The 13,032-nt window shown below is 41.0% G+C and overlaps 1 protein-coding gene across 4 annotated transcripts in view; it reads left to right on the forward strand.

Annotated features, from left to right (window-relative positions):
• LAMA4 (laminin subunit alpha 4) overlaps window positions 1-13,032 on the forward strand; it is a 147,338-nt gene that overhangs the window by 40,012 nt on the left and 94,294 nt on the right. For all 4 annotated transcript variants that reach the window (XM_068551210.1, XM_068551209.1, XM_068551211.1 and 1 more), the window contains one exon: window positions 8,152-8,276. In XM_068551210.1, coding sequence (XP_068407311.1) covers window positions 8,152-8,276 — 125 coding nt within the window. The remainder of the gene's footprint in view (window positions 1-8,151; window positions 8,277-13,032) is intronic.

Consider the following 13,032-nt stretch of genomic DNA (forward strand, 5'->3'; position numbering starts at 1 on the left):
AGTTGTTTCATAGCCTATTTTACAACTTAAGATAGTCAGGTCTATAGATCAAAATTTGTTTAACAAAAAAAAAAAGTTTAAACCAAATAGCTAATAAAAATGAAAGCTTTGGCGTTATGGTCTTTGTAACTCTGTAATCAAGCCCCCAAAGAATTTTTTTTTTTCCTTAACTGAAATGAATTTTCCAATAGACAGTGAAACACGATAGAGATTTATGAAGGAGAATGAGAAACCTTTTAGCAAAAGTACGTGCTACGTATTTCCCATTTTCACTAAAGGGACTGACAACCTAGTGAAAATGGGGATTGAAATATTTACCAGAAGTGACTTCAGTAGAGGTCGTAGGAGGCGTTTTTAAAGACTTATGCCCTAAGATCATGTTTTCCTTCATGAGCAATACTATTACACAGCAGTATAATAGTAGAAGTTCCCATGAGGCAAAGAGGCTTTCCAAAACTGCAAGAATATTTTTGCATAAACTGCAAGAATACTTAAATATACCTACCTACCTCAAAATTAGCATAATTGTCTGTATTAAGCAGATAATTTTGATTATAAGTGGTCTTCAGGGTGTGTACTTGAAGGTGTTATTTTACTCATGTATTACAATTAAGATGCAGATTAGAACGTTTCCATTTATTTTAAACCTAACAATTCACATCTTTCTAGGGACAGAATTAAGTTGCAAACACTAAACGTTGCTAACTCTTTGTAGTGTTTGTTTAGTCCTGGCGTTTCTGTTTTCCCCTTCCCCCATCTTCTTAAATAACCATTACATCCAGGATGTCCTCTGTAGCAGTGTAGGCACCCGCAGCTGCCAAAGTCTACCCCTTTCTAATGCTTCCAGCTCCGGTTTCCTGTTATTTTAATCCCAGTGACATTTGAAAAGAAAATCCCATGGATGCACTTGAACTAATAACGTACATCTCTGATAATTTGACCAGTTGAAGGCTGTTTGTCATCTAGTTTATTTAAATATAAGACAACAAGGACTGGCCAGCCCATCAGCTGCTGTTAGGCAGTCAGTAAGATGGAAGACTGAAATAAATTAAAGGGGAAAAATGTCCCTCCTGCTAGTGCCTATGGAGGCCTATGACAAAACTACTGTTCGTTACAATGACCTGGTCAGAATAAGAGCTATCATGGTTTTATCTTTGACCTGGACTTGAGCTTCTGAAGGGGGCAGTCATCACGTGATTCCTTCATAGCTCTTGGGGCATACGAAGTTCTAATAAAAGTTTGGGGATGGGCTAGGGTATAAACATTTATATGCACACTCAGGGAAGTTGCCGATCTTCCTGCAATTACTTTGTTCCAAGATAGAACATTAAAAAAAAAAAAGAAAATAGCCATCTTACTTCTCAGCTTCTGCCCTGTAGCCCCAGCTCCTTGTCATCATTCAGGGAGCCAGAGAAGACACAGCGGCTCCACCTGAACACCTTGCAATTCACTGTGGGCACCAGAGTTTCAATCAGTTCTTACAGTTTGCCTGGCCTAACTCATTTCTCCCATGTTCCATAAGCAACCAAAAATAAATGGCCGCCTTTTATTTCATTTTGTTTTATTTTGAAGGCTTGTAATGCCTCTGTCTTATCTTCCCCTCTTTGTTTCTAATTCTTCCTCCATTCCCATGATCAATTTCAATTGGACCTTATATTTTACAGACTGATTTTAAGGAACTAAGCCATTTGACAAAATATATAGAGTAAACAAAGTTATGCTGCCATTTCAGACATACCAAAAAATCTTAAGAGATTTCTTCACAAGAGGAATGCCAACTCTTCAAATGCAGAAAGGTGGCTAAGTGAAAAGTGGATTAACTAATGAAATCCAGTATGCATTGGTTGTCTTTCCAAAGGGCCACTTTGCATCTTATCAGAACTGGGGTGCATTGGGCAGGGTTCTCAGTGGAGTCAGCTAGGCAGAGACTTAAAGGCCAGGCAACTCCAGTGGGCATGGCAGACTCTCTAGGAAAGCTCCCGAAAGAGGCATGAGAAAGGATTTAAGGTGTAGAAGCAAACAGAAGCAGACAGATGGCTAGTGATAGGAATGCCTGGTCACTGATAACCTATAGTTTATCCCCCGATCTAGAGGCTAGGTGCAGAGAACCAAGAAGAGACCATGACTAAGGCCAGTTCCCATCTAAAGAACTGGTGCTTCATCATTAGGAGGAAGCGTGGAGCCCATTGACCAGAACTAGAGTGGAGAAAATCTGACTTGAAGTTCACCACTGGCATGGGCTCCTCAGGTTCCTTTTGATTAAGCATTGGTTTATCTGTTGATTTCATTTATCCACTTAACAAATAAGCATTTTTTGAGTACCACTTATGTGCCTGACACTATTCTAGGATCTGGATTAAGTGGTTTCCACTGTGTGGACTGAAGGGCTGTAGGGACAGAACACCTACTTGAAAATGCTTGTGGACGTGACCAACATAATGAAGTTCAAAGTATGAGGACCAGGGGCGCTTCAGAAACACATGCAGAGACCCCCACCTGCTCAGTGACAATCAAAAAAAAAAATTAAAAGATTTTGAGGTCTGTGCCAGCATTTCAGGAAAAAATATAAATCTGAATGAAAAGATTTGGATTTGAAACCACTAAATAACTGCAAAACGTAATTGAAATCTAGAAAGAAAACCATCAAGCTGTTAAGGATTCACATCTGGCTGGTAGAAATGTGGACGGACTTTTATTTTCTTCTTTTCACTTTACAGTATACCTACCCAAGTGTTCTACAACTGCCTGTAGTAATTTTATAATTAAAAAGATATTGATATTTAGATGGACTTCTACCCCACCCTAAGCACAATGGAGAAAGGGAAGTCATTCAACATATTGAAGGCTAAGGAATTTTTTATTACTCTCAAAGCCTAATTAAAACCTAATTCAGGAAAGCAAAGATATTACATCTCTAATTTCTGTAGACACTAGCATTTTTCTCCTGATTGTCAAACTGTCCTTTATGTGTATTAAGCCAAAATCAACCAATGTAAGTCCCTTTAAGACTAAGCATGTGTGATGGATAAAGCAACACCCTTATTAGATGTCCAGTAGAAAGAAGAAATTGAGTAATAGGGAATTCTTTTTCCTGTTTTACTTGCAACTGTAAAATTGGTATCTAAATCAAGTGCATAATTCTTACATTAAAATTTTGACAATTTTCCAATCTGTTGCAAGCTTGGAAAAACCAAATTTTGCAAATAGTGATTGATTTGGTTCCATGTTGGCTAAAGTTTTGAAATAAAGTCCTAAAATTTGTGTGCAAAGGATTTTAAGTATGGCTAGCTCAGTGGAGCCCCCTGTTGCTTTGTGCCCCCAATGTAAGAGTATGATGGGAACCAAATGCAGATAATAAGTTCCCTGTACATTGTTTTTCCTTCTTTTCTCAACCCTGAACATGTTCCTCCTCTTGTATTCCCCACCTCAATTAATGACAGCACCATTCTGCCAATCCCCCATGCTTAGATGTCCCAGATGCTTCATCAACTGCCTTTTCCTGTTCACCAATATTCAGCTGAACACCAAATCCTGCCAGTTCAACCTAGGAGAGGGCCTCCTCTCTTCTGTGCCATCCCACTGTCTTAATTCATGCCCACAGTATCCCTCCCTGACCACTAGTGCAGCTTCCCAACTACTCATTATGCCCTGCTCCAGACTCTCCTCCCCCTAATCTGTCTTCCTCACAAGCAATGGAAACATCTTTAAAAAACACAACCTAATCAAGGCATCCCCCTTTCTAAAATCTTTCAAGGATTTCTATTCCAGACCCACTGAGCTTCTCTCTGCCACCTAAACTAACTCTATGCTTTCACTCTCTGTGTCTGAACTTGTGTTTCCCTGTTCTCTGCCTGGGATTTCTTGCTTATCCTTCAAGGCCTAGTTCAAATATCACCACCTCCATTAAGTCTTCTCTAGCTTTCTCAGGAAGAGTAGACCCTTTCCCTTCTTTCTGACCCATAGCAGAGTCATAGCACCTGGCACACTATATTCTTCTCAGTTTACCTCTGTGTTTTTATCACAACTTAATCAAAGTGAGTTATTCAAAGGCAGGAACTGGGTCTTCATTTTAGTAACCGTCACAGCTCATTGTCTGTCATGATACCAGCTTAATCCAGGTTTAAGTGAATGAATAACAAATTAACTTAAAAGCAAAAATCTTTAATGTTATAATTTGAGACACTGGGGTCACCTTTATTGCAGTAAAATGCACTGTCTTGTTATTCTAGAGCCTTAGGCTTGGGCCGAGTGCCTAGCAAACAGTGCTACCGACATGAGGTGTTTCCATCGAGACCCTTGCTTCTCAAGTATAGTCTAGACCAACAGCACTGGTGATACTTGGGAGCTTGTTAGAAGTGCAGAAACCCAGGCCCAACCCAGACACCCTGAACAGAATCTGCATTTTCACAAAATCCCCAGTGCATTCTGTGCACACAGGTCCGAGAAGCTCTGATCTAGACAGAGCAGCAGTTCTCAAACTTTTTTGTCTCTTGAGCCCTTTACACTCATAAGAATCACTCAAGGTGCCAAAGAGCTTTTGTTTATGTGGATTATACCTGTTCATGTTTACTGCATTTGAAATTTAAAAGGGAAAATTTTTATAATATTTTCTTATTAATCTATTTGAAAAGAACAATAATAAACCCATTACATGTTAACATAAACAGTATGTTTTTTAAAAATATAAACATATTTTACAAATTGAAAATAGGTTTCATGTCTGGCTTAATGGAAGGCAGCTGGATGTCATATCTGCCTCTGCATCAATCTGTGGTGATATCTCCTTGTCACGTAGCCTCAGGAAAACCCCACCTTACACACATGAGAAATGAGAGTGCAAAAGAGAAAGAAAACCTGAGTATTATTTTGAGAATAGTTTTAACTCCCCTGGACGTATTTTGAGAACCACAGGTCTAGATAGACTGTAGTCACGCATGAAGCCTGTGACTAGCCACTAACCTGATCCTTTTAGGCTTTCTTCCCACGTTATGCTGGCGCTGTGGCCCAGTCGTCAAGAGACTCCATTTTTCACATGAAGGAGGCACAGCTGGTGCCCAAATGTCATTCCTGACACTTAACGTGCAATTGATTATCTAGATGTAGCTTTCTTAACCACTGGCCAAAAATTCAGAATGCTTTTTTCATTTTTAAGTGGGGTCAGTTTCATTAAAAAATAAATTTGTACCCCACTCCAACAACAGCATACTATTTATTGCTGTCATTTTTCCTTTCTGTTTTTTAAATGGCAGAGCAATGAAGGTAAAGGATGTTTGCAATCTCAGAGTAAAAGATTTTCAGAGCTAGAAGAAACCTTATAAACCGTCTCAGCTAGATCCTCGTTTTACACACAGAGAGACCCAGAAAAGTCGAGTGACTTGCTCAAGGTCAACCAGCTAGAAAATGGAGGAGCTAGGGTCCTCTGTCCCTGCTGCCAGCACTATCCCTGCCAATCTCCCAGAACGTGCATCATTTGCCTTTTAGGGAATTTCATAAATAAGTCTTTAAAAGAAGGCAGATGACAAGAGTCAGTGTTTGCACTCTGAGCGTTTAGAGGTCACAGTGATTTGGAGGCTTTTTGCCCTTGAGGGTAATTGCTCCCTGTGGCTGCCATGGAAGAATTAGTGCCCTGACAAGGAATCCAAAGCATCCATGAGTTGTAAGGTGACAGAATTGAGAATTGGCTCATTTTTGCAGCTAAATAGGCTCTTCAGGCATGAAGAGTGGTCTAACATCTTACAACAGGCTTGTTTTCTTCTGCACAGATAGGCTTCATCTGTCCAACAAGGACTCAGACAAGTTTGACCCCAGTCTAGAGCTGCCCTGCCAGATTGCTTATGGCTTAGATTCCTGGTAGTTGGATAAGGCTCGTTGGTTTTCCCTGGGATGAGAGATTGCCACCAATTTTGAGCTGGCTTTGGGTGCATATTAATTTCCTTTACTTGCTCCAGATGCTAATTCAGCCTTTCCCACTTTTTCCTTCATTTTTCTTTCCAACAAACATTTACTGAAGGTTGACTTAGCACTTGATACAGCATTAAGAACAGTGAGGGAAATATGTTAACATCCTGTTGTCTGCACATCATACTTTATTTTTCAGTTTCTCTTCTGTCAGTTCGTCTGAACTAGCCTCTTATCAATAATTCTATTCTGTTAACGTAATTCTAATCAGGACCCAAAGACTGTCCACATCTAATGGCAGATCAAATGCCCAAAGAGCATTCAACCACAATAGCTGTGGCCCACATCAGGATTCCTCCCTTTTTTCTAGTGTGTTGTTCTTGATATGAAACTCAAACTGTTAGTAAAACAGTCTGACACTTTCTAATGCAGTCATTTTGTGACTCTTTTGGGAAAGAAGGCTTTTCTCTAACACACTGGAGAAGCAGTATAATATGGGAGTTTCCAGCCTAACCTCTGGAGCCAGATTGCCTGAGTTCAGATCTCACTTTTGAGACACACCTACCTCTGTGTGACACTGGGCAATTTACTTAACCTCCCTGTGTCTCTATTCATTTGTAAAATGGGGAAAAAATAGTAACTTACCTTAGAATTATTGTGAGAATTAAATTAGTTAATCCAGATAAAATGTTTTGAGCAGGACCTCACTATTATTTTGAACCTCAACATAGAACATAGAGACAAAATAAAGAACTCAGAGTTAAGTTTACACTCACTCTGTCTTGCCTTCCCCAAGATTCTTCCACAGAGCCCTATTTAAAAAAAGTTATCTGTTGAAGTTCTCATGCATAGATGTTACTAAGGGAATTGCTCAAACAGGAGGGTGCCTCTTCAATGGCGTTCTAATTCTAACAGTACAATTTTTCACTGAAAAGCCTATTCAAACTTTATACACTCTGGTGAATATAGATGTCTTCTTTTCATCTTTGAAAATATCGTAGTACTACTGGCATTGCCTTGTGCAATCCAGTCATGTTCAGTTGGAGAAAATATCAGTAGACTAGCATCACTGACTCTTCCAGAGGACTAGTGAGAAATTAATCCATCAGTTCAACAAACAGCTGCTGAGTACAGGCTCCATTAAAGTTGATGGCAGTATAATGCTGAGAGACGCAGTGTGGAGGGAAGCGCTGTTGAAGCTGGGAGCAGATGATAACAGTACAATGTGGGCAATGGAAGGAGAGAAGGATCGGGGAGGGGGTCATCAGGAAGGAATCCTGAAGCTCTCAAGGCCTGGTGCAGATCTTGAATGATAAACAGACATTCTAGGCAGAAGAATCAACTGTTTTGTGCTTTTTATCCAATTATCCCCACCACAAATGGAAGAATCACACAATAAACCTGCTTACTATTTTTTGTATATCATTATCCAAGATATCAGCCCATTAGCAGAATATTCTTTATCTACCTTGTACTCCATTTATGCTTTATTCAGACACATTTTGTTCTTCCAAGCCCATAAATCTTTTTTTTTAATATTTATTTATTTTATTTTTGGCTACATTGGGTCTTCGTTGCTGTGCGCAGGCTTTCTCTAGATGCGGCGAGCGGGGGCTACTCTTCACTGCAGTGCGTGGGCTTCTCATTGCAGTGGCTTCTCGTTGTGGAGCACGGGCTCTAAGCACACGGGTTCAGTAGTTGCAGCATGTGGGCTCAGTAGTTGTGGCGCATGGGCTTAGCTGCTCCGCGGCATGTGGGATCTTCCCCGACCAGGGAACGAACCTGTGTCCCCTGCATTGGCAGGCGGATTCTTAACCACTGCGCCACCAGGGAAGTCCCAAGTCCATAAATTCTTAAAGTGTTCCCCCTGGTGCTTACCCGGGCGGATTTGTTTTTTCATTTCATATTTATTCCAAGTCAGTAAACTGATGCTTCTAGGATATCCAGAGTTTGATCATTCTGATTATCATTCTGAATTGAAATGAGTAACTGAAGAATAATCCCCTCTTCACACAAACTCTGAAGAGAGTCCCCAGGCTGCTAGTGCACACGCGGAGGTCATCCCCGTTGTCCGCACTTTGTAGCATTGACTGGGGCAGCGTGGCTCCTTTGTGCTGACCAGGACCATCGCACACCATCTATTTTGTCAGGCCTGACATCCCCTTTGCTTGAACTACTGCTTGATTCCCAGATTTGCTGTGTATAAAGTTTCTTACTGTGTCCTTGTCAGTTTTCTTATCTTTTGTCTTACAGCACTGCCAGCGGAACACAACAGGCGAGCACTGTGAGAAATGTCTAGATGGTTATATTGGAGATGCCATCAGGGGAGCACCCCGCGTCTGCCAGCCGTGCGCCTGCCCCCTGCCTCATGTTGCCAAGTAAGTCTTAAAGGAAGATGGTCTCTTCTACCACTTATCCGCTTAGTTTTTCTTTCTTTTTTTTCTCCCTATACAGAGTTCTAAGGTTTTTCCACAGTCAGAATTGAGTATCTCACGTTGCAATGAGACTGGAGAGAGATAGGAAAGTCTTCTAGCCTAAATCCACTTTCAGGAAAGCTTAAGCACTGCAGCATAGGTGATGCCTCTGTTCCCTAAATATTGCGGGTGGGGACGGGGCACATCACAGAAGTCAGTGAAGCTTCCCAAGTTTTATAATCAAGGCTAGTCTCATCTCTTCTTGGCCATCCCTTGACCTAGAGAGATCACAACTGGTGATGCCAACAGACGTTATAATTCGTCATTTTCAGTGGTAGTGTTTCTCCTGCTCCCACAGAGCAGACATTTTCTATATGTGGCGGCTAAGTAGGCTTTCAGTCAGAAATAGAACACAGATAAGCAGATGTGCTTTAGACCAGTCAGCTCATACAAGATATCTGAGAAAACTAATTTTCACTTCTGGCTGTGTTTCCTGAGTGAGAAGTTAAAGACAATACACATGCATCTTAAGCGAAATAATGGGATTCTTTTCAGGCACATATATGTATAAATCCAGTAGTTAGGTCATGACTAGCCATTTTATTGGCTTAAAAATGTAGAATGTAGACTTAAAATGATGTAGTGGTGTTTGGTTTGACAAGTATTCAACCAGTTCTCCAACTCTCTGACACCAACTGGTGTCCTACAATCTAATCAAATCTGACACTAACCACTACAGTTAGTGCAGACCCCATTGGTTAAGGGCTCAGTCCCACTTTGAAAGCCAGCCACAAGTTGGGGTCCCAGGCTACTCACATTTCTGCCCAGCTAAGTACAAATTCAGGGGTCCCTTCAATGCCTCTCCAAGTTTGATAATTCTCTACAATCACTCACAGAACTCAGGAAAGCACTGTACTTACAAATACAGTTTTATTACAAAGGATACAACTCAGGACCAGCCAAATGTAAGAGACGCAGGGACGTGGTATGGACAGGGAGATGGGAGGGAGCAGAGCCTCTGTGCACTTGCTCTCCAGGCGCACCGCCCCTCAGCAAATCTGTGGGTTCACCAACCCAGAAGCTCCCCAAACCTTGTTGTTCCGAGCTTTATCAAAGTTTCATTATAGTCATGATTGAATTATTGGTGATTGAACTCAATCTTCAGCCCCTCTCCCCTTCCATGAGGTGGAGGGAGGGATGGGGTTGAAAATTCCAGCGCTACTACAGGAACCCTACTACAGTAGTAGGTTCCTCCCAAAGACCAGCCCACATCCTGAAGCTACTGAGGGACCCATCAAGTCACCTCATTAGCATAAACTCAAAGACAGTTGGGACTTCCCTGGTAGTCCAGTGGTTAAGAATCCTCGCTTCCACTGCAGGGGGCATGGTTCGATCACTGGTGAAAAAAAAAAGCCTTAAAAAAAAAAAAAAAGATACAATTGAAAAATTGAAAGGGACTCATTATGAATAACAAAAGACAGTCATGTCACTAAGAAATTCCATGGATTTTAGGAGCTCTGTACCAGGAACCAAGACAAAAATCAAATATATATTTTTTATTATCCCACAAGTGGAAAGAGTAAAAAATCTAGGTTCATATCTCTGCCTTGGCACATTATAGCTGTGTTATTTTAGACAAAGTCCCTTCTCTCTGTGTCTCACTTTCCATGAGATTTCGGGTCAAGGAAACTAGATTCAGATGTTAGCTTCATTTGTTGATTCCTTTAACCTGCTCTGGATCTCAGTTTTTTCCTTAGTAAATAAGAGTTGGTGTAAGGATCTGCCTCACAAAGTTGGATTAGGATAGCACGTGTGGAGCACTTGGGTTGGTGCCTCACACATAGAAAGGTGTATGTAGATGTTGGCTTTACTGAACACATACTTTATATTTTTTCTAACACATTTTGCATACTCTATGTCAGGCACTCTTCTAAGTGTTTGGATGTAATATTTGCTTGATAGTTGTAGTAAAAATTAAATAATGCATATAAAATAATTTTTAAAAGGCCTGAATGCCTGACACACAAACACATACACACACACACACACTTTCTTTTTTTTTCTTTTCTATTATGGTTTTTTTTTTTTTTAAAGGAATTCCTTATTTTTATTATTTATTTATTTATCCATTTATTTTTGGCTGTGTTGGGTCTTCGTTTCTGTGCAAGGGCTTTCTCTAGTTGCGGCAAGTGGGGGCCACTCTTCATCGCGGTGCGCGGGCCACTCACTGTCACGGCCTCTCCTGTCGCGGAGCACAGGCTCCAGACGCGCAGGCTCAGTAGTTGTGGCTCACGGGCCTAGTTGCTCTGCGGCATGTGGGATCTTCCCAGACCAGGGCTCGAACCCGTGTCCCCTGCACTGGCAGGCAGATTCTCAACCACTGCGCCACCAGGGAAGCCCCTCTATTATGGTTTAATACAGGATATTGAATATAGTTCCCTGTGCTTTACAATAGGAACTGTTTATCCATTCTGTATATAATAGTTTGTATCTGCTAATCCCAAACTCCCACTCCATCCCTCCCTCACCCTTGGCAGCCACAAGTCTGTTCTCTATGTCTGTGAGTCTGTTTCTGTTTCGTAGATAAGTTCATTTGTGTCATATTTTAGATTCCACATATAAGTGATATCATCACACATACTTTCTTATAAAGAGAAAAGAGATGACAACCAAATTTCCCCCTAATGTTTTTTCCCTTAATTGAACACCAATACCACCTAACATTTCACCTAATAGCTTGTGATTTGTTCAAATCCTCTGATGAGTCTGACAGTCAGTGAAGAAGTCAGATGTTTTACAGCCCCATCTTTCTTTAGAAACCATTAAACTGTCTCAGCCTTTGCTTTGTGATTTTTCATGTCCAGTGGTATTAATAATGTGTGCAAAATGGATGGGACTGAGAGTGAGAGTGGAAAAAAACATTGTGTTCTATTATTTTCATTCAAGTGTGTCCTGATTTATGAGCTCCCTTTGCCTCATCTAGGTGTATTCTTTAATTGTTCATTAATATTCTGCTCTAACGTAGAGAATGGACTTGAGGACATGGGGAGGGGGAAGGGTAAGCTGGGATGAAGTGAGAGAGTAGCATTTATATATATACACTACCAAATGTAAAACAGATAGCTAGTGGGAAGCAGCAGCATAGCACAGGGAGATCAGCTCGGTGCTTTGTGACCACCTAGAGGGGTGGGATAGGGAGGATGGGAGGGAGATGCAAGAGGGAGGAGATATGGGGATATATGTATACATATAGCTGATTCACTTTTTTATGCAGCAGAAACAAACACAACCGTATCTGATGAGGTGTTAACCATATCTGATGAGGTGTTTAGCATGCTGCTCCCTTACCGTGGTAGAGTTATTTTGTTAACTATATTAACCTCCAACTTTCTAATAACAGGTTTCACTCATTTTCCCATATAAACATAGATGTTATACAGCACCACCTGCTCAAAGCAGCTTTATAAGCTTAGAGCTGCAGTTTCTTTAGAAACTACCAGAGGAATTAGAAAGGTAATCCCAAATTCTTCATTGTATTGTCCGAATTTTGTATTTTTTGCACCATTCATATGACAAGACTTCCTTATCTAAATTATAGGACATTAATGCCTTGAGATATAAGTCTTCTGGAGCCACATTCCTATGGGCTGAGAAGTCTTGTCTACATAAAATCAACAAATATTAATCAAGCACTTATTATGTGCCAATCATGTACTGGTTGTTGGTCACAGTTGTGAATAAAACAGTTAAAAACTCCTGCCTTCATTAAAATAGATGAAATTATAGCAATATTTTGCAGCTTCTAAAGCAAATGACCTTTTTACCTTTGAGCCAGATTATCCAGTATCTTAGTTCATCAAGAAGCTCTTCTGAAGACTGTTAACTTTTTCAGATAAAAGAAGCAGAAACTTGCCAATCAGGTATGAGCTTCTTGTCTGGAAAGAGGAAACACAGGTAGTTTCTATAGGCAACAAGAATCACCATTTCCACCCATGTTCTTTCTCTGCTTGTGTGAGTGGATCCAGGTTCAAAAGAGCAATTGAGGGACTTAAGGAACAGGCTGTGCAGTTCAGTACATATTCACAGATGTAAAAGCTGAAGTCTCTAGAGCAGTGGTCCCCAAACTTTTTGGCACCAGGGACTGCTTTCGTGGAGGACAATTCTTCCATGGAAGGGGTGGCGGGGGTTGGTTCAGGCGGTAACGCCAGCGATGGGAGCGGCAGATGAAGCTTCCCTCGCTCGCCCGCTGCTCACCTCCTGCTGTGCAGCCCATACTGGTCCTTGGCCTGGGGGTTGGGGACTCCTGCTCTAGAGGACAGATTTGAGGTGGAAAAACCTGCTGAAGATTAACACAAAAGCAAAAATATATGACCTATAAGTAAAGAACATTATGTGGCAGTGTGGAGGAATTGGGAAGGGTGGAAGAGACCTGCTTTCTCTGTAGTGGCAATAGTTCTACTTCCTGAATCCCTTGAGGGAGAGAACTGGATACAGAAAGCGGGGGTGGGGTGGGGTGGGGGGGATAGTGTGTGATCATAGAACAGGACAGATTTGCCTGGATCCTATAAAGTGCTAGTCTTTGATCTGGCCTTGTTATTGACTGAGTTAACTAATCTCAAATACTAATCAAATATCATAAAAAATCAAACTCCCCACTGCCTCTTTCAGCTTTTCTTAAAATTCATATTTCTACTTTCTATAAAAAATCAAAGTGCCAGGA

The sequence above is a fragment of the Eschrichtius robustus genome, chromosome 9, assembly GCF_028021215.1.
Source record: "Eschrichtius robustus isolate mEscRob2 chromosome 9, mEscRob2.pri, whole genome shotgun sequence".
Classification (NCBI taxonomy): Eukaryota; Metazoa; Chordata; class Mammalia; order Artiodactyla; family Eschrichtiidae; genus Eschrichtius; species Eschrichtius robustus.